Source organism: Tarenaya hassleriana, unplaced genomic scaffold (genome assembly GCF_000463585.1).
Source record: "Tarenaya hassleriana unplaced genomic scaffold, ASM46358v1 Cleome36, whole genome shotgun sequence".
In the NCBI taxonomy this organism is placed as follows: Eukaryota; Viridiplantae; Streptophyta; class Magnoliopsida; order Brassicales; family Cleomaceae; genus Tarenaya; species Tarenaya hassleriana.
The window spans coordinates 972,022-997,254 of NW_010966665.1; the positions used below are offsets into that span (position 1 = coordinate 972,022).

The following is a 25,233-nucleotide window of genomic DNA, read 5'->3' on the forward strand; positions in this document are numbered from 1 at the left end:
CCTAGCTAGGAACACCTTTTAGTTTATGGTCTTCAACTTTGCAAAATGTTAAAGTGTTCAGAACATGAAATTTTTGAGATACGGGATATACTATATATATATATATATATATATATATATATATATATATATAGTATATCCCGTATCTCAAAAATTTCATGTTCTGAACACTTTAACATTTTGCAAAGTTGAAGACCATAAACTAAAAGGTGTTCCTAGCTAGTGTTCATACGTACATATATACATATATCATATATGTACGTATGTATAATAGAGAGAGAGAGAGAGAGAAATGGGGTCTTCAATAGTTGGATTTGCATATCTGTAAATTGCAAATAAATAATAAATACGCATGCCATAAAGTAGGGAGAGAATATTCTTGGATGCATGGACGAGAGATATTCCGCCTTTCTATAATTTCTTAATAAAGATTATTAACATTTATCGACGTTCCACAAATTATTGATATATAAATAGCTCAACTCCTTCCCAATTATTCTTTGTATAACTAAAATCTCAACATATAAAAGTAGGTTCGTTATAATTATAAAGTAATCTGAAACCCCATTATAATTCTATTAATAGCACATAGATTGATATAAATTTATCAACAGGATATGTCAAACCGATTTTTTTTTACAAGGCAAGTTGCAAATCATGACGGTGCAAAAAATAAAAAAGATAACAAATAAACAAAGTATATTATATTAAAATGAGTTACCTAAATTATTTAAGCATATATAAAATAATTATTAAAAAAAAATTGAAGGGAGCCAGTTGAGGATAAAAACAAATCTCGATCGTTTTCTTTAAACCAACTTTCAAAATATTAATCCAATGAGAGAATTCATTGGTTTTCAATTCTATTTTAATTTTCTTGTGAGTCACTCCCTCCATCCACGGACTCGTCATGAGTCATGACATCATCTAACTTATATATATAATTCATAATCGTTTATTATATTTCTTCAAGTATACATGATAAATTTAATTTATAAATGTTTAAACTAGGGTTTCATTTTATTCCTTAAGTTTAGGGGCTATTTATATAGTATGAATCTATTGAAATCTATTTTGTGGTTTCAATAAAATAACTTCAAACTCATACAAGCAAAACTGTTCTAAATTTATTTTTTTTAAGTAACTGAATTTTCTAAACCGAGACTAATTCCAGAAGCGGAAACAAACCATGTGATTTGAATTATGTGGTTCTTCCTCAATTTGGGATTCGAACTCGGCCAGCGATTTGCCCCATTTTATCATAGACTAATGTTATTTGGAATTAACTATAAAATCAATAGATATTTTCTCATAGAAACGGATATATATATATATATATCGAGAGAGAGAGAGATCATTGCACAGTATATCCTCCTATACAAATTACCGCGCAGGACTAAATTGTTACGTTCTGATTGGTCAGTTGGGTATAATAATATATAAACTCATTTATACAAATAAATTACTCGACAACTTGATAAATATTTAAAGCCTAATTAGTCGTTCTTTTCGTTAATCATTGCAATCATTATTTACAGCTCTTATGTGTGCTTTGGCAGTAGAGTGAACTGGCAAGGACGAATCAATCTTTGCATCCAAAAACTCTTCTCTTTATAAGTTTCCCACCAAAGCAAGCGTTTCTCTGATGTTCTCTTTGCCTCTCTCTCTCTCTCTCTCTCTCTACCAATCGTCGTGGAGAGGCAAATATTATAATGGGGAGAAAACCATGCTGTGATAAGATTGGAATGAAGAGAGGGCCATGGACTATAGAGGAAGACCATAAGCTCATCAACTTCATACTTAACAATGGCATCCATTGCTGGAGAATTGTCCCCAAACTCGCAGGTCTCTCTTTTCCTTTCTATTCTTGCGTTAAAGAAGTAAATTATAACTATTTATTTCTCCTATTCTTCTTTTTTTAACGTATGCATGGTTGCATGGGGACGTTCATGAAGGTCTATTGAGATGTGGTAAGAGCTGCAGGCTGAGGTGGATTAATTATTTGAGGCCTGATCTCAAGAGAGGTGGTTTTACACCCGACGATGAAGACCGTATTATCGAACTTCATTCTCGTCTTGGCAACCGGTACGAAACACTTACCTTCTCTTCGGGGAGATCGAAAAAATACAATTATATATATATTTACACACATGGGTGTGTTGTAATAAAGTTTTTATGAACTTGTAATGATATTGATGTGTAGGTGGTCTAAGATCGCCTCTCATTTTCCGGGTCGGACGGACAATGAGATCAAGAATCACTGGAACACAAAGATCAAGAGGAAGATGAAGCTTCTTGGGTTAGACCCGATAACGCATAAACCGATCGATAATAACACCGAACAAACCCATCCAAACCAAAGTCCTGATCCACCGGTCAACGCTCAGGCAACCAACGACGATCATGTTCTTTTGAACAGCTTCGAATCTCTGTTCGAAGACATGGGAATGGAATCTTTGTTCCAAATACCAGAAACCAACATGTCTTCTTCTTTGGCCAGTAACCCTTCGATGAGTTCAGTCGATGAATCGAACAGTATGAACATTTCCACGAGCGAGTCTTCGTATCTCCCGGAAGATTCCACCTCCTTTGAGCAGTGGAACGTACTGGATATGGTGGATCCTTTGGTGCCTTGGGATCTTTTCGGCAATCTCCAAGATAATTCATTCCATCTCTGAGAATAACAAAGCAATATTATTGGTCGTAAATATTACACGTAAATGTGAAATCGTGTTTTCAGTAGTTTAGTTTCTTGTGTATTTGAAAATAAAATAAAATAACGGCTCTCCAAGCTGTATATCATGCATGGCGCGTGATGATGCGATTTCGTTTCTTCTTAATTTCATCCATCATATATACATATATACTTACTCTCATTTATCTTTATTTTTCGACTGATCGCATTTACACGTGTGACCGTGTGCGTGTTACAGTGCATAATTATACAAATATATATATATATATATATATATATGTTTAAATTTTTCAAAAAAAAACCTAAGAGATGAGATGAGATACAATCCTAACGTCAACGGAAAACACAAGTCCAAATGCGATTTGATATACGATGGACTCTGCAACTTGGGAGCATCAAAGAGCCGCGCTTATGTATTATTTTTATTGATGTAACCAGTCACAATATATACGGTGATTAAAGGGAATATATACAATTATAAACAACAACCAATAGGCATATACGTACGATAAGAATATATATACACAGACACATACAAATTAGCATATTATACGCAAATAATGAAAGCTACCAACTAGTTCCCTCTTTCCTAAAAGAGTTAATTTATTTGGTATATATATTGGGAATGGGTAGGGGACCAAGAATTTTGGAGAAGATATTCGTAAAGTTTTTCAATCATCATCATCCTCATTGTCGTTCAATTCAATTAATTAGTCAGCTTATTATAAAGTTTTCCCGTCTTCTAATCCTCTCGTTTGGAATTTAAAGTTTAGCATGATCAATGTAAAACGAATGATGCAACTATATGCTTAAAAATAAGTTTTGTGATAAATATTGTATTTGTAAATGAGTAGCCAATAATTGTTATTCACACAAATTGTTGGCCGAATTATACCTAATTTATTATGCATATAGATAGACGAACACGATTCCATTTGTTTATCTGCATTATTTTTTCTTTGGTCTATACGTGAGAAATATATCATTAATATATAATAAATCAAGTTTTTAGATGAAGTGTTGTATAATGCATATATATAAACCAATCGTATCTTTCACATGTGCAATGCAATATGCAATGTACGTATTAATATATATATATATATATATAAGCCTTTTCTTGTCATGCATGCCTTTGAATTCAATGTATATAAAAAAAAAAAGAAGAAAGGGAAACCCATCTCATCTCCTCGTAACGTAATTTTCGTGAATGGCTCCGAAACTAAGCGCCGCATACGGAACTCCATGGCATGGAAGCCACATCGGTCGAAAGTTGGCCCAACAAATCAATCAATTAACCCACCAGTAAAGAGATAGGGTTCTGCTTGTATATATTTTTTTTTACTTGATAATTTTAAAATTGAAGACCTTATCTTATGAAAATTCGTAATCGAATAGTGATCGGAGTTGTTGGGGGGGGGAAAAGACAGCGGGCGACCCTCAAGTGGGCTTTTCGATATTCGAAATGTTCACAATTTTACAAAAGGGTGTCGTCATCATTCACCCATGACTAGACTTCGTACCATAAGAGTACTGTCGTGTCGGGTTATTAGGCCCACTCCAAGAATTGTCGTGGATTATATACATTATACATATCATATTTGCAGCACTTGGCAGAATAATTGATGAAAAACATAAAAAACAAAGGGGCATTCCGAGAATTGAACTCGGGACCTCTCGCACCCTAAGCGAGAATCATACCACTAGACCAAATGCCCTTATGCAAGCTAATATATAAACAATTACGTAATGACCAACCATAAAACATTCCCAATAGCCACAACCCATTTGCATAAAACTTCATAATCACCAATCACATGTTCTTTGTTCTGTAAGAACAGTATGTACTCACCTATATATATATATATATATATATGTGTGTGTGCGCGCGCGCTCGTGGGAAGGCAGGATTACTCGGACCGTATTCTATCCAATCTGTCAACACTTTTCCTTCCCTTCTCAATCTGGTGATGGTCAACGCTCTTACGAGCCTTGGCGTGGAAGTCAACGCTTCTCCGAGAACGATCCAGATGGTCAAAGGACAGTCGAAGCTTAGTCTTCTTCCACAGACTCTTTGATGGCCTTTCTCTCTCCTTCCGGTCAGTGCCCTCCTGCCTCGGCCTCTCTCTTCTTTTGGTGCTCTGATTTTCGGATCGATCGGTGCTTGAGATGAATTTCTTCAGATGTTTGATGTATTCTGGGTAGTGTTCAAGATTACAGTGGTTTCCACCTTCGAGCCAAAGCGGTTCATATTTCTCCTTGCAGGATTCCCACAGCTGCTTTCCATGGGAACAGTCCACGACCTCATCTGAAGTTCCCTACCACAGGAAGAAGATGACTCGTTTATACAATTCCATGGAAGCTTCTATGTAAAGAGAGAATGCGACTGAACTTACATGGATAATGAGAACTGGGCAATTGACATATGGGATTTTGTCAATATTCTGCCAAAAAAAACATCACAGGAGGACACGAGAGAATGGGACACTTGTAATGAGAAGCCGCCGATATTTAGAAAGGAAGATCCATATAAGATACCTTGTAAATGTCGAACCAGTAGGTTTTCTTCACCGGATACATTACTCTTAGACCCGAGAGAATGGGGCTGTGAAGGACAACCGCCCTCAACTGCGGCAATCGGGCAGCGAGATCCAATGTAGGGCCACTCCCTACAGATTGACCATACAGGATAATGTCTTCCTGTTGCGCGCCATAGCTTTCTTCAAGGCACTTGTAAGCAGCTTCGATATCAGCATATGTATTATGCTCACTTGGCTGTGTCATAAAGCAATACAAAGATTCAGGGTTTGGTCCTAAACTCTGACTTAACAGAGTAAATTATCATTCTCTGCTTCCTGAAGTAGAAAGAACAAACCTTTCCGGTTGACTGTCCGTACCCGGAATAATCATACCTGCAGCCACGTAATAGAGTTGGTCAATCAGGAATACGTCCCGTTTCGATAGAAGGCGGAGGCATGAAGAAAAACTTATGCTTGCATTCTTTCAACTAATTGAGTTGATAGATAACAGCCAAAGCAGCAGAAACAGATGCCTGAACGGATCAAGGTAATGGTTGGAGAACCAAACATTTTGGGGCCGTGAAACTATTTCATCAAAAGTAAACTGAAAACCGAATTGAAATGAAAACTCTGTCTTATGAAACTGTTTGTGAACAAGAACAGAACCTAACAAACAGGATCAAATAGAGGCCTGAACAGATAGATGCAAAACCATGAATTTCATAACACCCAGATGCCAAAAAAGCCTGACCTTACTGAAGAAGCAATCAAACAACTGGACCAGAAGGAACCTAGAAGCTAAATCCGTAATGGAGATGACGAGGAAAACGAAAGTAAAAACACAATGTGATGAAACCCAGCTCCAGTGATCACCAAAGGAGCAGAAAGAACAAACCTCAAAGCTACAACTTTGATGGTACGAACATCACCAAATCAAACCAAGGAACAATTCCAAACCCTAGCAATCAGAAATTCCAGTGCAAAAGTCTACAAATTTGATCATTCCCTGATACCAAAATCACCAGAGCGAACACGATAACGCATCAGCTAACGTTTCCAAGCAGAGACACTTAACAGAAGCCTCAGAAACACGGTGAAAACAGATAGAGAGAACAAAAACGGGAAAGTTAATGAGGGGAAAACAGAGGAAAAAGACACAGACCCCATGAGATTAACTCTGAGATGAATGCTCAATTCGATGAAGAGCTCGTACATCTGTCCCAGATCGGCAGCGTTTCCATGGGAGTAGAGCAGCGTAGACGTGGCCATGGGATGTCTGACGTACATGGCCACTATCTCCGTACCTCTACACGTCGGAAGCTTCATGATTTCGACGTTTTCGCGGTGGGGAAAGGGGCTCAGCAGCAATAGTCCGGTGAGTTCGTCGGTCACCAGCTTGTACGATGGCGGGCTCGGGGGGAAAAAGGCGAACCTCGCCGCGACCGATGACGTCACCCCTCCCATCTCTCTCTCCCTCTCCCTAGACGGCCAACATTCTCTGGCTTTGCTGTCGGAGATTGAGTTCGAAGCTTTTTCTCGGGGAGAGAGAGGAGGAATGATAGGGCGGGGAGCTAAGGGAGATTGGGACAATAAGCGGCACTGTATATGCTTAATGGGAAAAAAGAGGAAGAAGATGAAGACGTATGGTTTTTTGAACAGATTGATTCCGTTAAATACCCGTTTCTACATTTATACCATGCTTTAACTGAATAAATTATCAACAATTTAGTGAAGAATGAAGACAACAGAGAGCAATTAAGAGCATGGAAGGTGGCAATAAGACTCCATCGCCATGGGGAATATCAACAAGTGACATCACATAGAAACAATCAACCATAGGAAGAAGAAGAAGAAGAAGCAATAAAAGATGAGAAAGGCACAGTAATGGGGGTCCATGAAGAATTGAAGGCGGAAAGAAGTGGTGGTGGGCCTTCACTTAGACATCCATCTGTGACAGCTTGAAAATAACAATTGTGGAAAATGTCCAAACGCAATGAAAGGGCGTTTTCAGAAGCTGGAGTTAGGGACGGACAGAGAGATGGGGGGCCATTCACCATTTTTAGGGTATCTAAACTGAATCCGAATCAAACCCTAGTTTGAGTCTCTGAGTGTTTGAATTGTATTGTCGATGAGATAATCGTAGATACTCGAATTTAATGAGTTCTATTAAATATTTATAAATTTATAGATTATATACGAATAATTTATAAAATTATTAAAAATATTTATATTCAAAATAATTAGATAATAAAACGATAGTTTTTATATATTTAAAGATAAAAATACTTGGATAATTGATAGATTTTTTTATAATTTTCTAATAACTCAAATGTGTAACAGTTATTTTTTATTATGGATAACTATCTGATCTTAAAATCTGAATTCGAATTTCGTGTTTTAAGACTTTTTTTTTTTGCCTGCAAATATTCGATTTTTAGATATTTTTGTATTGCATGTTCTTGAAGACAATAAATGGGTCAAAACGTCAACAGCTTCGGCCCACCTTTCCATTATCAATACCCAATCTCCAAAACAACACGTGAAGCGGCCCAAAACGATCGCAACTGAAAATTATACTGCCCGGTTTGGATCGATTATTTTTAATTACTTAAATATTTTTCTCTATATTTATTTTCATAACGTTATTATGGTTTTAACATAAACTGTCCACATTCTTTTTACCTGTTACCGACAAATTGACCCGTTGCACATTACCGGCATCCAACCTAAAAAACAGCTCACGATTATTTGACCTTTCGATGGCATGGCACGACTCACAAGACACGTTTTTTTTCCTTCGACAATAATCATTCCCAGTAAAAAAATATATATATATAATTCTGTATTATATCACTTTACTGAAAATCCTCACTAAAAGTACATAACTCACCGCCATATCCAAGGAACAAAACAAACCGAATTATGTAACAGTGACATCCATCAACTTCATTTCGTCTCTTCTTCTCTATCATTGCCACAATTCTACCACCATAGTTTTTTTTTTCTCTCTCTACAATGAGGCATCGAGTTATTGAAAGAGCATTGGTTTGTTGTGCGGTGGTATCGTGGCTGTCGTCACAGACAGTCGCCGGGGAAAAGCCGGCGTGTAGTTTTCCGGCGATATATAACTTCGGGGATTCTAATTCGGACACGGGAGGAATATCGGCGGCGTTTGAGCCCATAAGGTCTCCTTACGGCCAATCTTTCTTCCGCGAACCCTCGGGCCGAGACTCCGACGGTCGTCTCACCATCGATTTCATAGGTCCGATGTTTTGTTGATTATTGTTTTTGACAATTCCCTAATTAAAGTAGATGCAACACAGAGCAGAGCAGGCGCATCTGCAATAATCTGCATGCTCTGATTCAGATTTATTGTAAGAAAATGACAGCGGAGAGGCTGGGGCTGCCGTATTTGAGCGCGTACCTGAACTCGTTAGGAGCAAACTTCAGAAATGGTGCGAACTTTGCAACCGGAGGATCAACCATCAGAAGGCAGAACGAGACCATCTTCCAGTACGGCATCAGCCCTTTCTCCCTCGACATGCAGGTTGTTCAGTTCGACCAGTTCAAAGCAAGATCCGCTCAACTTCTGAGCCAAAGTTTGTAACTTTTTTTCTTTTAGTGGATAATCTTCTCCTCTCTGACTGAGGTATGTGGGGTTTATTTTGATGGGTTTTGCCTGTCTTCTGGTTGCAGGCAAGAGCCGAGCAGAAAGGGATAAACTTCCAAGGCAGGAAGACTTTTCAAAGGCGTTGTATACTTTTGATATCGGCCAAAACGATATCTCTGTTGGGTTTCGGACGATGAGCTTTGATCAACTGAAGGCTACGCTTCCAGACATTGTCAGCCAGTTTGCTTCTGCTGTCCGGGTCAGTCTATGCTTTCTATCACCCCCTTTATTGAAACAAGTACTGTCATCTGAAAATCTCCTGGGTTAAGGCTTAAGACCAATCCAAATCTGACTAATCCAGTTGATTCAGCTCACTTCATCATTGTAGATGTATAGTTCTAACTCATGGGTCATGCAATTTCCTCCAAAAGATGCCCTTTTTTTTAGTGGGTTTGATTCCTTGGTGACAAAGGCATGATGGGTATGTATCTATGTATGTATGTGACAGAGCATATATGAGAGAGGAGGGAGATCATTCTGGGTACACAACACTGGACCTTTCGGGTGTTTGCCAGTGAACATGTTTTATATGGGAAACCCTCCTCCGGGATACCTTGACGAACACGGCTGTGTCAAGGCCCAGAACCAAATGTCCATGGAGTTCAACCGTCTGCTCAAGGAAGCGGTGATCAAGCTACGGTCCGAGCTCACTGAAGCAGCAATCACTTATGTCGATGTCTACTCCGCCAAGTACGAAATGATCAGCAACCCCAAGAGCCGAGGTTAACCCAAAAAAAAAACTCTTCGTATATAAGCACACAAAAAAAAAAGAAAACAAGAATTCACATTAGTGGATAGATGTTAACTGGGTTTTGCGTTACAGGATTCGCCGATCCATTGAAGGTATGTTGCGGATACCATGAGAAGTTCGACCACATCTGGTGCGGAAACAAAGGGAAAGTGAACAGCACAGAAATATATGGAGGGTCGTGTCCGAAGCCAGCAGCAGCAGTGAGCTGGGATGGAGTTCATTACACTGAGGCTGCCAACAAGTACGTGGCCGACCGTACCCTCAACGGTTCACTCACCGACCCTCCAGTTCCAGTAACCAGAGCTTGTCATAGACAGTGACTGTAAGAGGAAATCCCCCCCAAAGTCATCATCTTTATGATGGACCCAATGACTTTCTTTTTTTTATAACAAAGTTAAATAAAGATCGGCGTTTTTGTCTATACAAGCTCTCGCCACAAAAAAGTATCTAACTTTCTCAATGTAAAATCGTTCAGAAAACTTCCAAATTGTCTGTTTACTGTCGAAGTGATGAAGCACCTCTCTCGTCCATCAGTAATCAATCCACTTGCCGAGATTTTTCTTCTTATGCATAGAAAAGAAGGGAACGTCCTACAAATTTAGCCAAGAGCTATGTGCTGCTGAGTCTGGCAATCATTTCTTCAACTAATCTCAATGTGGTGCCACCATGTATTTCCTCTCCTCCTTCGTCAATTTCTCTCATAATCTCCTCGACCAACTCCTTCTTTGATTGTTTGCCTTTAAAGCCATAACCAGATCCAGAGCTATCCCTCAGTAGAAGCAACAGCTCTCTCGCCATTTCTTTCCCCCTCCATGTCCCATCCACGCTCACCTGAAGCAACCCCGGCATCACCCCTTCTCTCAGTATCATCCCTCTGTACGTCTCTCTGTCCCACTTGCAGACCCTTAGCAATATCCCCACTGCGTGTTCTTTACACTGGGCCGACCCTTCTTCAATGGCTTCCACCAGCACCCCTATCGCTCCTTCGATGCATGACGCTGAATCTGGCGAGTGGGCAGTCGTGTTTTCCAGCAAAGCTGCCGCCTTTTCAGCCAGTTCGGAAGATTTGTCCGAAAAGTTTATGACTTTGAGCAAAGCATACGTTGCTCCAGCGGAAATGATCATGGGGATGATATGACGGTGGGTGGAGAGATTGTGTAGCGTCGATATGGCGTCGGCATTGGCTTGAACGCTGAGTGCATCGGTGCAGCCAATAAGTCTAACTAAGAGCTGAATCACTCCGGAAGATGCGATCTTGGGCTTGTTTTTGTTGCAGGAGGAGAGGATGAGAAGGAAGGCCATGGCCAGTTCGACTATTGCCGTCCTGGTTTCTGACTGGAGGATTTCGATCAGTATTGGGACTGCACCAGATTTCACGATCAGAACTTTGTTCCTGTAAGTTCGGGAAACAACTGTTAGTGACCATGTTCTGACATGACATTCATGGCCGCTGCAATACTACACACACACACAGAGACCTTTCACTGCCGAAGGCGAGGCTGAGCAATGCTGATAGGGCGGCTTCAATGGAATTATGGTCTTGAGAGTGTAAGATGGATATCAAAGGAGAGATAACTCCTCTCTCCGCCAGTTTATGCCTCTGCTTCCTGCTTAGATTGCTCAGCTCCACTGCCGCTTGTGTTTTAGCTGCTTTATCTCCCCTTAGAAGTCTCTCCGCCACAAACTCTTCCATTGCACCACCTCTCTCTCTCTCTCTCTCTCTGGGGAATAGGTTTAACTTCACTTGGAAGAAGAGTGAGGGGAAGGTGTGGTGATGTTGATATAATTATAAAAAAAACTTTGGGTTAGTATTTGGTTGCTTGAACAAGCGATGTTAGGCTTTCGTGGGTATCCATTGTTTCATGTTGAAGCAAACTTCCAAAGCGTTTTTTTCTCAGCTTTTATTTCCTTTTTTTTTATTTGTATATTTATTTCTTCAGAGACAGAGAGAGAGAGAGAGAGAGAGAGAGAGAGAGAGAGATCTGATGGAATATTTTGCTATTGATTGCATGATGCATCCAATGTTGATTCATGAGAATTCGATCTTTAGCTTTCCTTTTGTAGAAGCAAACGAACCCCCCCCACGCAGCTTTTCTGCGTTATCCAATTGGATCTAATTTACATAAAACAAAACCTTTTTTTTTAATCATTTGTCTGTTTTTTTATCATATATAAAAATATCTATGTATTGTCATTTGTCACGTTTCTTTCTTTATGCCAACTTAATCACACATTTATTTATTGGTTCTATTTTGAATCATCTGGTTTTAATTCTGACTCACGTGATTCGTTGAAAATATTTTGCTTTTGCAATCTTTCTTGCACAATTATGTTTTAAAAATTTTACAAATACACGAATTAATAGACATCTACATTCACGATATATAAATGATAAATAAAAAAAAGGAGAGGCGAATCAGAGGTGTTTAAGGGAGCCATAACACGGGGTTAATGGATCATAATGACATGAGATATAAATTGATATTTGCAATTATGAAATGATCGTACGCATGAAAATGGGTTATATTCAATGTCATTAGTCACATGTGATGCGAGTTTTACATTAATCTTTTGGACAAGGAAAGCTTATGTGAGTTCCTGTTCTAATGGAATGGTCCCAAATCTCTGCCGGAATATAAAAAGTGCTTTAATTTTCTTCCATGAGAAGAATAGAATGAGGTTGCGGCCGTTTGGCCCTTCCAAGATTCTATACCATTTTTATTTTTATTTCCCTTAAAGATAAATCGGTTTCACTCGAAATACATATTTATTCCTAATCAATAAATTTCCTCATAAAATCACAGAATGTTTTTAATTTCCCTTATCCTTCTTTCTGGAGGTTATAATCTTTTTTTTTTTTTTTTTTTGTAATAATCGCGAGTGGTGCAAGTACAGCAGGAACAACATGGAGGGAGATTTTATTTTTTTCATTTTTTTGGGGGTAATTATGTAAGAGGTGGATAAGATAATTCCTTCAGCTATACTCTGTCCCAAAAGAAATAAAAAAAAAATACAATATATATATAAAATAATAATAATAGTAATAATAATAATTATTATTATTACTTCCAATCACATTCAACAAAAAAAAAACAATAATAATATTTGAAAAAAACATTTAATTGCCAACGCCATGTACCTTTCCTTGAAAATTTTACACACACAAGTACATAACTAAAATGGAGCTTTTCTAAATGACATAAGCATATTATATTTCGAATTGTTTCATTATAATTTGTTGATTTTCTATTTTAAAGCTACACATAACAACATTATAAGATGTAATCTCTTCTTCTTCTACTTAGACGTAATTGTAACAAAAAAGAGACGACTGAAGAAGGCCCGGATATATTCTGACTCCTTGGGACAATTGGGCTTCGTCTACAACAACCCTCGTCGATTGATATTGGGAATTGAGATTCAGCCCGAACACAAGTGACGTTAAAAAAAAGAGAGCTCTTGCTTATTTAATTTTTTTAATTTTTTACAAGAAATGGGTAAAGGCAAGAAGCAGATTTTTGCATAGGGAAAGGGAAGGGAAGGGGAGTGAGCCTCGGACATTGCTTGTCAATCATTATATCTGCTCCTGTTGCAACAATCTAGAAATGTAAACACCATCATATTTACCCCAAATGATAAGCAAAAAATGTTGAATCTCCACCTGCACTCAAGATTAGAACATCTCCTCCTTAGTCATGTCATCATCATCATCATCATCGTCTCACCAAGATTAGAGCCAAAATGACACTCCCCACCAACCGCTCCTCAAGATTCTCAATCCACGACAGCAGCCTGCACCAACACCTTCAGGACTATAGTATGATCTTCCAAGAGATATATAGGGAAGAAGGAAGAAGACATCAAGGATAATTTACCTTCTTCTATTTCAACAACGGAGCATATGGTGCCGGGCAGGGAGCAATGGTTGTATCTGGCAACTGATTTAACAAATCCAGTGTGGCATCAAGACATGCGGTTAGCATTTTCTTCTCCAATCGGACTAGTCTGGTAGCAACTCGCTTCTTAGGGTTCAGGGTAGGGTCTGCCAACTATCGAGCATGAACCCGATCAAAATATGCAGGAAGAACCGATGATCAAACATGCCCATACTTAAAAATCATAAAGTCTGTTCTGATGTCATACCAATGTTTCATCCTCATTCAAAGAAGTAGGGTAGCCCGAAAGCCGTTTCCTGAAGTAATCAGCAAGCTGCTCTAACACTGCTCTTTCCATGCAAGGACTTACCTACAACGGAAACAAAATTAAACCTTTACTGGCGTGTAAACAACTTATAACATAAATAACACTAGAGCCCTCCCATCCCACGTCTGTCATTGAGGATTGATACAATGAAGGAAATGTTTAAGATTACGGGAACCGAGTAATTTACTCGAACAGGCAAATCAATCATGTAACACATTCTACTTACCGGGCAAACTGGCCCCTGGGAAGAAATAACCGAATGCATCTCTGAGGGCTCCGACACATAACCTAATCGCATGTAAGGAAGCATGTCTTGAACAGCGTCTCTTTCTTTTCCCACACGAACCTGAAGCCAAAACAAAACAAGGTGAGAAAAAACATCACGTATAGCACATGACTTATGGAAAAAATCAACAACTGCATACCTGAAAAACTTGTTGGGATAGTTTTCCATTCCTTTGAGCAACCATTCTCTTGTCCTGATACTGAGGATCCTCGGTGCTCAATGCTGCCTGCAAGACACGACAGATAAAGCATAAGAAGTTTTTATCAAGTATGCACTGTTTAGAAGCTCATAAAATGGGGGCAGAATTTCACAGTTACCTCAACTATTATTCTGTCATAAGGATTATCTTCATCCACAAAACCATAGTTCAGAAGCAATCTAGCATTAGGCTGTGGCCCACACCTGAAACAAAATATAGAAGATGTAGGAAAGATCCATCGGAGAGAGAAAACTTGCAAACATATGCAACTCAGCTCAGAAACGCACCAGGCAACTATGGGATCCCCATATTTATATGGTCTATCTACCACGAGTTCAACAGCACCATCGACAGCAGTAAGCATTGCCTTGCAGTTGCAACTGTAAGCCAATAGTGGAGGACCAAAAGGAACTAAAGCAAATCTTCGAGCTAAACTGACATTCTGAGTTCAACAGAAGCAAAAATACGTATTAGGAGATGCAACATTCAAACTAAATCTAGTTTGATAAAGATGTCAACATACTCAACCAGATTATGTAATTAGGAAGAGATAAACTAGGTCTCGGACTTGTCTGGACCACAGGATGGGCATATGAAATGTGAAGGAAAATCAATTTAATCATCAGGAAATGAGAAGTTTACCTGCAAATGCACCACACAGGACTGAATGGCAACAAATGCCTGTTTGAAAATCTCAAATGTGAAGGCCTCTGTTGGTATATCATATGGGTATTGCTGCAAAACACAAATCACTTGGTGTAATGAGACTGTTTGCATTCCAGATTGGAACACAAAGAAACACAGAATCCTAGCAGCAAATGGAGTTATTGAATACCTGAAACAGAGATCCGGCCATAAACCAGACAGTATCAAGCTCCTTGTATTCTCTTTTGATCCCTTCAGCCCTCTCAAGAACTTCAACCTGATCCATGTATTGTTCACAAAGATCACCTTTAAGAATCCAACTCGACTACCTCATCATGCTTCATGCACATTAGAACACAGTACCTTGGTTGGACTACCAGTTAGGTATTCTAGTTCGGCCGCTGACCACAGTAAGGGAGATTCCACAGCTAGCTGTCCTCTTCCCCTCTGACGATCAAGTTCTCTTATATACGGATACCAAAACGATTTCTTCCCTTGTTTCTTCTCATACATCAAGTACAATGCCAAGCAAGCCAGTTCTGACAATTTGTTTGTTGTCAACAGTTCGGCTGTATGAAAACATTGAAAGTTTATGCCTTCAGATAAGCATCGGGTACCGTATTAAGAACACTACCACTCCCTGTATTGGCAACCACGAAACACAAATTGCTAGATCTATCCCAGATATGACTGCACAGGATTGAAACATAACTTCAAGGTACGGTAGATGGGGGTAGAGAATGCCCATACCGATAGTCTCGTTACCCAGAACTCTCTCTAGTGTCACCACCAATGAGTTTGGAACCGAAAATGCGACATCACCCTCCTGAAAAACCAGAAGAGAAAAGACCTTTCATCAACAACAAGCACTCAAAACTCGCAAGCAGATGAACCAGAAGAAAATACTGAGTCAAACACCTGGAGATTCTCGCTAGCGGCGACATAATGTATAGGCTTATGCTTCTGATCATGAGACGGTCTCTCCTTGAGCACAACTTTGCAAGGAGGCAACCCATTCTCATGCATCCACAACTTCAAATCTCCGAATTCATCTTCTTCCTTCCTTATCGCTATTTGATTTTGCCTCTCATCTTCCTTAGGCGAACCGCCGGCGACTAAAGTATCCGAGCTCGAAGCAACAACGCACAAGCTCCTCCGACTACCCAATTTCTTCGGAGACGCAAAATTACTGTTCCTCCACGGAGATAGTGAAGAAACCCTAGAAAGTGGGAAAGAACGGATTGGAAGCGAGACGCATTTGCTATGGAAGCAAGTGGATGCTCCTTCCATGAGAATTAAGGTTTTCCAAGATTCTGATTCGTCGGAACGCAGAAACTATCCGGCGGAGATCCTGAGAATTCTTCACGATTCTTCTTCGCGTTCTTGCAGAGATATTTTCAATGGAGGTGGGTTCCTTTCTACGGAGGATAAGAGAGGGAAATCAGGTTGAAAACGACATGCTCGACGCAACAACGAAATAAGATATAAAAATCTAAGGCGAAAGAGTATATGTTCACGTTGCTGAAACGGCCCATGAAACTCGGCCCATAATCTTTCCTAATTACGTAATGTGGGCCTATAACTAGTCTTTCGTGTGCCTCGGTTACCAAATCAAAACGGCACGCTGTTGGAGCTCAATAATGTATCTATATAAACAACATACGGACGTCGCGCCGTTTTGCCAGCTCTCCACCGCGATTCCGCGAAAGCGCTTTTGCTCGCCATCGTCTTCTTCGTTCTCCCTTAGTTCATCTGATTTTCTTCCACGCCGTATCCGTATCTGTATCCAGACAAATCGCAAATCTAGCTCGGGTTTCCTGATTTATATATATTGGGTTTTCTGGATAACACTGTCCGAAAATGGACATACTGTTCGCCCAGATCCAGGCGGACCTCCGTTCCAACGACGCCCTTCGGCAGTCGTCGGCACTTCTCCAGGCGCTGCAGCAATCTGCCGCCGGACGTGATATCTCAGTCATTGCGAAATCTGCGGTGGAGGAGATCGTAGCTTCGCCGGCATCCGCCGTCTGTAAGAAGCTCGCGTTCGACCTCATTCGATCCACGCGCCTTACGCCGGATCTGTGGGACACCGTTTGTTCTGGAATCAAGACGGATCTTCACTTCCCCGACCCTGACGTTACCGCCGCCGCCGTCTCGATCCTCGCGGCTCTTCCGTCCTTCTCGCTTCCTAAACTCATCTCTGATTGCAGCACTGAGATTGCTTCATGCTTCGATTCGCCATCTGACAACCTTCGTTTCTCCATCACCGAGACTCTTGGCTGCATCCTGGCGCGTGATGATCTCGTCACGCTGTGTGAGAACAATGTTGGCCTCCTGGACAAAGTGTCCAACTGGTGGGCTCGTATCGGGCAGAACATGCTCGATAGATCTGATGCCGTCTCGAAGGTTGCATTTGAGTCCGTCGGTAGGCTGTTCCAGGAGTTTGATTCGAAGCGGATGAGCCGTTTGGCTGGTGACAAGCTCGTGGACAGCGAGAATTCCCTAGCCATCAGGTCGAAGTGGGTATCATCCATGGTTGACTTTGTGTGGAAAAAGAGAAGCGCTTTGATGGCTAGGTCTCTGGTTCTTCCGGTTGAAAGCTTTCGAGCCACCGTATTCCCTCTGGTGTATGCCGTGAAGGCTGTAGCTTCCGGTAGCGTGGAAGTGATAAGGCAGCTTTCGAAGGCTTCCTCAGGTGCTGCAACTAATGGTACGGATGTGGACTCCAATGCTGAGAAGTTGGTCGGGGTTTCAGATCTGGTGACGCATTTGGCGCCTTTCTTGGCTTCGTCTCTGGAACCAGCTTTGATCTTTGAGGTGGGAATTAACATGCTTTACCTGGCTGATGTTGCCGGAGGGAAACCGGAGTGGGCTTCGCTGTCCATCATCGCAATTTTAACCCTTTGGGACAGGCAAGAGTTTTCTTCCGCTAGAGAGAGTATAGTCAGGGCAGTTGTCACGAACTTGCACTTGCTTGATCTGCATATGCAGGTAAATGGCCTCATTTACTAGATTCGATTTGGAGTTCAGTTCTTTAGCTCGATGAGGATGGATGCAGTGACCAAGTGCCCTTTTTCTTCACGGTTTGTGTTTTGAAGCTGCGGTAAATTGTGTTCTAAATTGTTCTATTTCTGGTGAAGGTCTCATTGTTTAGAAGATTGCTGCTTATGGTGAGGAACTTGAGAGCAGAATCAGACAGGATGCATGCCTTGGCCTGTATCTGTCGGACAGCTCTGTGTGTTCATCTCTTTGCTAGGGAAAGTGTCCGAAGAGGTCAGAAGCCTCTACCTGGGACAGATATTATTTCTCTCTTTGAGGATGCAAGGATAAAGGATGATCTTAATAGCGTGACCAGTAAAAGCTTGTTTCGGGAAGAGTTGGTGGCAATGCTCGTGGAAAGTTGCTTTCAGTTATCTCTACCTTTGCCTGAACAGAAGAACTCAGGTATGGAGAGCAGAGTGATCGGTGCGCTAGCATATGGAACTGGTTATGGTGCTCTGAACTGGACAGAGCCAGCCCTCGAAGTCGTGGAAGTTTGCAAGCCTTGTGTCAAATGGGACTGTGATGGCCGGACCTATGCGATAGATTGCTATTTGAAGTTGCTTGTTAGGCTCTGCCACAGTTATGATACCCGGGGAGGAGTGAAACGACTTAAAGATGGTGCGTCTCAGGATCAAATCTTAAACGAGACAAGATTGCAGAATTTGCAGCGTGAGCTTGTCAAGGATCTCCAAGAGGTAAACATGTCAATTTTCATCTAAATTTTGTGTGCCCGGCGAAAGAAAGCTAAATGGTGCTGATCTTTTTTCATGTGCCATTTCTCAGTACTTGATCACCAACAAATTTATAGATCTTTCGTCACCATAATTTGGCAGGTAAACACTCCGAGAATCCTTGCTCGTCTTATTTGGACAGTTGCAGAACACATTGATCTGGAGGGTCTCGATCCACTTCTGGCAGATGACCCTGACGACCCATTAAATATCATCATAGCAAATATGCATAAGGTTCTGTTCAACATGGATGCCTCTGCAAACACGTCAAATAGACTGCAAGATGTGCAGGCAGTTTTATTATGTGCCCAGAGGATGGGGTCTCGTCATGCAAGAGCTGGCCAACTGATTACCAAAGAGCTTGAAGAGTACAAGAATCATGCTGCTGCTGATACAGTTAGCAAGCACCAGACCCGTTTAATTCTGCAAAGGATTAAATATGCTTCAAATCATCCTGAAAACAAGTGAGCTTTCTTTCTGCTTAGCTTGATATTGTGTTCTGCTTAGTCTCCTGCTTGCGGCAAGCGCTTGAAAGTACAATGACTGAAACCCATTGCGTAATCTAGTACGTATGTTTGGTTCCTTTAGGTCCTGTGCCATTTCTGGAATGAAACATATATAAACTTGTTGCTCTCCAGGTGGCCTGGGGTTAGTGAAACGAGAGGAGATTATCCATTCAGCCACCACAAGCTCACTGTTCAGTTCTATGAACCATCTGCTGCTCAAGACAGGAAATTAGAAGGATTAATTCATAAGGCCATTGTAGAGCTTTGGAGGCCAAAGCCTAGTGAATTAACTCTCTTCCTCACAAAGGGGGTCGACTCAACCTCAGTGAAGGTTTCTCCCACGGCGTATCCGTTGACTGGCAGCAGTGATCCTTGCTACATTGAAGCTTACCATTTAGCAGATACAAATGATGGAAGAGTCACTTTACACTTGAAGGTTTGTGTATATTCTTTCTCATAAATTAGTTTATGCAGGGCTTGTTTTGGGCCCCATTGACTTATTCACCTAGGTTTTGATATTGCTTTCAGATTATAAATTTGACAGAGCTTGAGCTGAATCGTGTGGATATACGGGTCGGGTTATCGGGTGCCCTGTACTTCATGGATGGGTCTCCTCAAGCAGTGCGGCAGTTGCGTAATCTTGTTTCACAGGTTGCATTTCCATCGTAGATTAACAATGGTTTTTTGTTTTTTCTGGCTTCATTCTCTCAGCCATTTTGTCATTATTGACGTTTTGTGCCTTTGCTGTTGTAGGATCCAGTAAGATGTAGTCTAACAGTTGGTGTCTCCCAATTTGAAAGATGTGCATTCTGGGTCCAAGTACTATACTATCCATTCCATGGCATAACGGGTGGGGATTACGAAGGCGATTATGCAGAAGAAGATCCACAGATGCTGAGGCAGAAGAGAGTTTCACGACCTGAACTTGGAGAGCCGGTGATATTGAGATGTCAGCCTTACAAAATCCCGCTTACAGAGCTTCTTTCGCCGCTCAAGATCTCGCCGGTAGAGTTTTTTCGCTTATGGCCAAGTTTGCCAGCCGTTGTGGAGTACACTGGCACATATACCTACGAGGGAAGTGGCTTCATGGCAACCGCTGCTCAACAATATGGAGCTTCGCCCTTCTTAAGCGGACTGAAGTCATTATCCTCCAAGCCATTCCACAGGGTCTGTTCCCACATTATCCGTACCGTCGCTGGTTTTCAGGTGCATGTCGCCGCCCTTCCTCTTAAAGTTCCTCGTCTTGTCTTATCACTCGGGTCTTAGTCAGTTTATAAACCCTGAACCCGAAATTCTCCATTCTCTGCCCTGCTCTCCACATAACAGACCCGATCTCTTTTTTTCCAGCTTTGTTACGCGGCAAAAACATGGCACGGAGGGTTCCTGGGAATGATGATATTTGGAGCTAGTGAAGTGAGCAGGAACGTGGATCTGGGTGATGAGACGACCACGATGATGTGCAAATTCGTGGTGCGAGCATCGGATGCATCCATCACGAAGCAAATAGAGGCAGATCTTCAGGGATGGTGTGATGATCTGACTGAAGGCGGGGTTGAGTACATGCCCGAAGACGATGTCAAGTCTGCAGCTGCTGAGAAGCTTAGAATCTCGATGGAAAGGTTAGCTCTGTTGAAAGCCGCTCGACCCAAAAAGACTCCAAAGGTGGAGGAGGAGGAAGAGGAAGAGGAAGAGGACGATGAAGAAGGAGAAAAAGAGAAAGAAGGAGAAGAGGGAGAGAAGCCAGAGAAGAAGGAGAAGAAGAAGAAGAAAGAGAAGGAGAAAGGGATGTTGTCAAAGTTAACAGCAGAGGAGACGGAGCATCGTGCCCTCCAGGCAGCGGTTCTTCAGGAGTGGCATATCTTGTGTAAAGACCGGAAAACCAACAAGTCTTGATTTTTTTTCCTTCTGTATCTTTTTTACTGTTACCTGGTTGTCAAATTTTTGTTTGGCTTTCAATCAAATGTTTTCGTCGTATTATCTTTTGTTGTAATTTGCTGTCCCGATGAATCCTATTGAGTGATTTGGTTGGAATATCAGTAAAAACAGGGAGTTTCCAGTTAAAATGCCTTTCAGAAGGTGGTAAATCGTGTGTAACGTACATTGTACTCAATCTGAGGTTGTGGGTTTTACTTTTTACCCGAAGACGCTCTGTGAAATTAAGGCCAGATGCTTCTGGATCGTCGAGAGGTTCCGGTACACGAAAAGAACCGGGTGAAAACCGGAAACGCGACATACCGAATCGTCCATTACTACTAATTTAAACTCCGGTTCAGTATTTCTGACTCTCTTAACCGAAAAAGAAAACAAAAAAAGGTGAACCGGATTGCTATTCAGAGATTTAAGTAGAACATCCAGAGGCGGAGAAGCTATTTTCGATCCAAGTTTCGAAGAGATCTGTCTCTGTTCGAAAAGGCTTTGCGAATCGGTGATTCGATGGGGGATTATCACTTCATGTACAAGGACGTGCGATGATATCCAGAGGAATCTGGGAAATCTCCCGCCGAAGCCTCCGACGTTCAAGCCGCCCGCTTTTACGCCGGCGGAGGACGAGGCTTGATCTAAGATTCAAACATCTTTTTCAGTATATGTATGACAGGTCTTTCACTCTGATATCATCACAGCATACATGAGTCGGAAATCACTTGGAGATGTGGTGGAATGATAGAACTAGCAAAAAGGTGTGGAGATTCTTGTCCCACAAAAATCAAGTACGTATTTGGAAATTGAATCTGGCAGGCATACGGAGTTCTTAATATTTACATTAATATAAGTGACAAGAAATTTGCAATCTTTTGGGTTTGCGTGTAAATCATGTAATCGGCCCAATTTTTGAATTCAAATGGGCCTGATTTCTGACCGTTTTAATGGAAAAAACTGGGTTATTATGAAATATCGAAAATACCCTTACACTCTGTCTTTTCTTTTTGGGCGAAAATGCCGACCCTTAAATAAGAGGATCTGGATTCTTATTCCATCATTTCTCTCTCTCTCCCCCTCTCCCCCCTCTAATGGCGATTGAATCTATCTGGGTTTTTCTTTCGCTATCTCTTCCGGTTCTTGGAGTTTCTTGTGACTCCGCTACTCATCTCTTAATTTCGGTTTCTCCGTACTGATTTCTACGTTTACCCACCTAGTGAATCCAAGGCCAGAAACCCTAGTTTTTCTTCATTTGCATGCTTCTTCCTGATTCCACGCGTGAAGGTCTGGTTTTGTAGAAAAATCTGGTTTTATAGAAAAAGTTGCATCTTTCCTGTTTTTCTTTGAAGTTCTGTAACATTTTCTGGAAACTCTGTACAGGTGCGATCAAGAGACATACTTAGTCGAAGCCCACGTTAGTCCTCTTTTCTCTTCTTATCAAATCAATCTCTCTCGCTCGCAAGCTTATGACGATGGTAATCTTTTCTGAAATTTCTACCTTATTATCTTTGTGATGAAGCGTATTAAGTTATTGTGCTTAAAATGTTCATTGAGTTCTTTCTTTCTTTTTTAGGTTGGTATTGTTCCGATGGAACTACAGAATGGTAAAAACGGAGTACTTGAGGCCAAGGACACCACGGGGTGGAACCATATGTGAACCTGTAAGTTCTTGAAAAGCAAAGATTCATACCTTGTAAGTGCTCTTCTCTGTTTGAATTTCTGCTTGATTAAGAACATTATCTGTATATATTAATCTGTGAAAGATGTCTGATATGGGATTTTTCTGGACTTTAGCGTGCCTCTGACGCAAAAAACTATCTGAAGTCTTAATATGTCCCGAATCCTAATGAAAAAGTTGCTAATCTCATATGAGAAAAATCCAGAGGGTCTATTCTATTGGGAATAATGACTAAACAGACCTGAAATGAGAACTCTATCTGTTCACATGTCCCAAAACCTAATGCAAAAAACTGCATTCTCAAATGAGATGCAAATACAGGGTTCTATTGGGAAAAATGGCTAAACAGACCCTGGAAATAGGAACGCTATCTGTCACATATCCCGAAACATAACTAAAAAATCTGCATTCTCAAATGAGATGCAAATACAGGTTCTGTTGGGAATAATGGCTAAACAAACGCTCGAAATGGGAACCCTATCTATTATATGTCTCGAAACATAACTAAAAAAATCTGCATTCTCAAATGAGATGCAAGTACACGGTTCTGTTGGGAATAATGGCTAGTCAGACCCTGGAGTGAGAACACTATCTGTTTCATGTCCCGAAACATAACTAAAAAATTCTGCATTCTCAAATGAGATGCAAATACAGTGTTCTGTTGGGAATAATGGCTAATCAGACCCTGGAGAGGGAACGCTATCTGTTACATGTCCCGAAACATAACTAAAAAAATCTGCATTCTCAAATGAGATACAAATACAGGGTTCTGTTGGAAATAAAGGCTAAACAGACCCTGGAAATGGGAACCCTATCTATTATATGTCCCGAAACATAACTAAAAAAATCTGCATTCTCAAATGAGATGCAAGTACAGTGTTCTGTTGGGAATAATGGCTAATCAGACCCTGGAGAGAGAACACTATCTGTTTCATGTCCCGAAACATAACTAAAAAATTCTGCATTCTCAAATGAGATGCATATATAGTGTTCTGTTGGGAATAATGGCTAATCAGACTCTGGAGAGGAAACGCTATCTGTTACATGTCCCGAAACATAACTAAAAAATCTGCATTCTCAAATGAGATGCAAATACAGGTTCTGTTGGGAATAATGGTTAAACAAACGCTGGAAATGGGAACCCTATCTATTATATGTCTCGAAACATAACTAAAAAAATCTGCATTCTCAAATGAGATGCAAGTACACGGTTCTGTTGGGAATAATGGCTAGTCAGACCCTGGAGTGAGAACGCTATCTGTTTCATGTCCCGAAAAAGAACTAAAAAATTCTGCATTCTCAAATGAGATGCAAATACAGTGTTCTGTTGGAAATAATGGCTAATCAGACCCTGGAGAGGGAACGCTATCTGTTAAATGTCCCGAAACATAACTAAAAAAATCTGCATTCTCAAATGAGATACAAATACAGGGTTCTGTTGGAAATAAAGGCTAAACAGACCCTGAAAATGGGAACCCTTTCTATTATATGTCCCGAAACATAACTAAAAAAATCTGCATTCTCAAATGAGATGCAAGTACACGGTTCTGTTGGGAATAATGGCTAATCAGACCCTGGAGAGAGAACACTATCTGTTTCATGTCCCGAAACATAACTAAAAAATTCTGCATTCTCAAATGAGATGCATATGTAAAGTTCTGTTGGGAATAATGGCTAATCAGACCCTGGAGAGGAAACACTATCTGTTACATGTCCCGAAACATAACTAAAAAAATCTGCATTCTCAAATGAGATACAAATACAAGATTCTGTTGGGAATATTGGCTAAATAGACCATGGAAATGGGAACGCTATCTGTTACATGTCCCGAAACATAACTAAAAAAAATCTGCATTCTCAAATAAGTTGCAAATATAGAGTTCTGTTGGGAATAATGGCTAAACAGACCTTGGAGTGGGAACGCTATTTGTTACATGTCCTGAAACATAACTAAAAAAATCTGCATTCTCAAATGAGATGCAAATACACGGTTCTGTTGAAAAAATGGCTAAACAGACCCTGGAGTGGGAACACTATCTGTTACATATCCCGAAACATAACTAAAAAAATCTGCATTCTCAAATGAGATGCAAGTACACGGTTCTGTTGAGAATAATGGCTAATCAGACCCTGGAGTGAGAACGCTATCTGTTTCATGTCCCGAAACATAACTAAAAAAATCTGCATTCTCAAATGAGATGTAAATACAGGATTCTGTTGGGAATAATGGCTAAACAGACCCTGGAAATGGGAACGCTATCTGTTACATGTCCCGAAACATAACTAAAAAAATCTGCATTCTCAAATGAGATGCAAATACAAGGTTCTGTTGGGAATAATGGCTAAACAGACCCTGAAAATGGGAACGCTATCTGTTACATGTCCCGAAAC

General features: G+C 40.6%; 6 protein-coding genes, 1 long non-coding RNA gene and 1 other non-coding gene across 25 annotated transcripts in view; 4 read left to right on the plus strand and 4 right to left on the minus strand.

The window, feature by feature from the left end:
• The first annotated feature begins 1,556 nt into the window (after positions 1 to 1,556).
• On the plus strand, positions 1,557 to 2,854 carry LOC104822405 (myb-related protein 315). Its single transcript, XM_010553622.1, has 3 exons — positions 1,557 to 1,845; positions 1,956 to 2,085; positions 2,204 to 2,854. Exons 1-3 carry the CDS (start codon positions 1,713 to 1,715, stop codon positions 2,676 to 2,678), a joined length of 738 nt encoding a protein of 245 aa, XP_010551924.1. The 5' UTR covers positions 1,557 to 1,712; the 3' UTR covers positions 2,679 to 2,854.
• Positions 2,855 to 4,341: 1,487 nt separating this feature from the next.
• TRNAP-AGG lies at positions 4,342 to 4,413 on the minus strand. The gene has a single exon. It is a non-coding gene; the product is annotated as a tRNA-Pro (tRNA).
• A 15-nt stretch (positions 4,414 to 4,428) lies between these two features.
• On the minus strand, positions 4,429 to 7,089 carry LOC104822406 (protein ABHD17B-like). 2 transcript variants are annotated; one of them, XM_010553623.2, is made up of 5 exons: positions 6,377 to 7,078; positions 5,571 to 5,607; positions 5,234 to 5,470; positions 5,092 to 5,139; positions 4,429 to 5,013 (listed from the first exon to the last, which is right to left on the minus strand). In XM_010553623.2, exons 1-5 carry the CDS (start codon positions 6,676 to 6,678, stop codon positions 4,606 to 4,608), a joined length of 1,032 nt encoding a protein of 343 aa, XP_010551925.1. In that variant the 5' UTR covers positions 6,679 to 7,078; the 3' UTR covers positions 4,429 to 4,605. The 2 variants fall into 2 exon arrangements, with proteins under 2 accessions (XP_010551925.1, XP_010551926.1); XM_010553624.2 differs by having other exon boundaries at positions 4,782 to 5,003; positions 6,377 to 7,089.
• Positions 7,090 to 8,107: 1,018 nt separating this feature from the next.
• On the plus strand, positions 8,108 to 10,056 carry LOC104822409 (GDSL esterase/lipase At5g14450). The gene is made up of 5 exons (XM_010553626.2): positions 8,108 to 8,476; positions 8,604 to 8,813; positions 8,911 to 9,083; positions 9,333 to 9,606; positions 9,708 to 10,056. Exons 1-5 carry the CDS (start codon positions 8,230 to 8,232, stop codon positions 9,953 to 9,955), a joined length of 1,152 nt encoding a protein of 383 aa, XP_010551928.1. The 5' UTR covers positions 8,108 to 8,229; the 3' UTR covers positions 9,956 to 10,056.
• Positions 10,057 to 10,203: 147 nt separating this feature from the next.
• Positions 10,204 to 11,594, minus strand: LOC104822407 (U-box domain-containing protein 2). The gene is made up of 2 exons (XM_010553625.1): positions 11,114 to 11,594; positions 10,204 to 11,028 (listed from the first exon to the last, which is right to left on the minus strand). The coding sequence occupies exons 1-2, from the start codon at positions 11,326 to 11,328 to the stop codon at positions 10,245 to 10,247; spliced, it is 999 nt and encodes a 332-aa protein (XP_010551927.1). The 5' UTR covers positions 11,329 to 11,594; the 3' UTR covers positions 10,204 to 10,244.
• Positions 11,595 to 13,071: 1,477 nt separating this feature from the next.
• LOC104822410 (ribulose-1,5 bisphosphate carboxylase/oxygenase large subunit N-methyltransferase, chloroplastic) lies at positions 13,072 to 16,429 on the minus strand. Of its 2 annotated transcripts, XR_773181.2 has the most exons (13): positions 15,887 to 16,429; positions 15,719 to 15,794; positions 15,332 to 15,537; positions 15,159 to 15,245; positions 14,966 to 15,058; positions 14,611 to 14,765; positions 14,442 to 14,526; positions 14,264 to 14,350; positions 14,065 to 14,184; positions 13,779 to 13,880; positions 13,511 to 13,684; positions 13,297 to 13,427; positions 13,072 to 13,221 (listed from the first exon to the last, which is right to left on the minus strand). XR_773181.2 is itself a non-coding variant. In XM_010553627.2 (12 exons), the coding sequence occupies exons 1-11, from the start codon at positions 16,256 to 16,258 to the stop codon at positions 13,517 to 13,519; spliced, it is 1,551 nt and encodes a 516-aa protein (XP_010551929.1). In that variant the 5' UTR covers positions 16,259 to 16,429; the 3' UTR covers positions 13,072 to 13,427; positions 13,511 to 13,516. The 2 variants fall into 2 exon arrangements, 1 of the variants encoding a protein (XP_010551929.1); XM_010553627.2 differs by having other exon boundaries at positions 13,072 to 13,427.
• Positions 16,430 to 16,656: 227 nt separating this feature from the next.
• LOC104822412 (protein TPLATE) lies at positions 16,657 to 21,278 on the plus strand. The gene is made up of 7 exons (XM_010553630.1): positions 16,657 to 17,959; positions 18,109 to 18,705; positions 18,844 to 19,205; positions 19,380 to 19,683; positions 19,776 to 19,898; positions 20,001 to 20,453; positions 20,595 to 21,278. Exons 1-7 carry the CDS (start codon positions 16,829 to 16,831, stop codon positions 21,138 to 21,140), a joined length of 3,516 nt encoding a protein of 1,171 aa, XP_010551932.1. The 5' UTR covers positions 16,657 to 16,828; the 3' UTR covers positions 21,141 to 21,278.
• A 963-nt stretch (positions 21,279 to 22,241) lies between these two features.
• The window catches only part of LOC104822411, a 10,719-nt gene continuing 7,727 nt past the window's right edge, over positions 22,242 to 25,233 (plus strand). For all 16 annotated transcript variants that reach the window (XR_773192.2, XR_773194.2, XR_773182.2 and 13 more), the window contains exons 1-3: positions 22,242 to 22,448; positions 22,545 to 22,639; positions 22,738 to 22,825. This is a non-coding gene — a long non-coding RNA (uncharacterized LOC104822411). The remainder of the gene's footprint in view (positions 22,449 to 22,544; positions 22,640 to 22,737; positions 22,826 to 25,233) is intronic.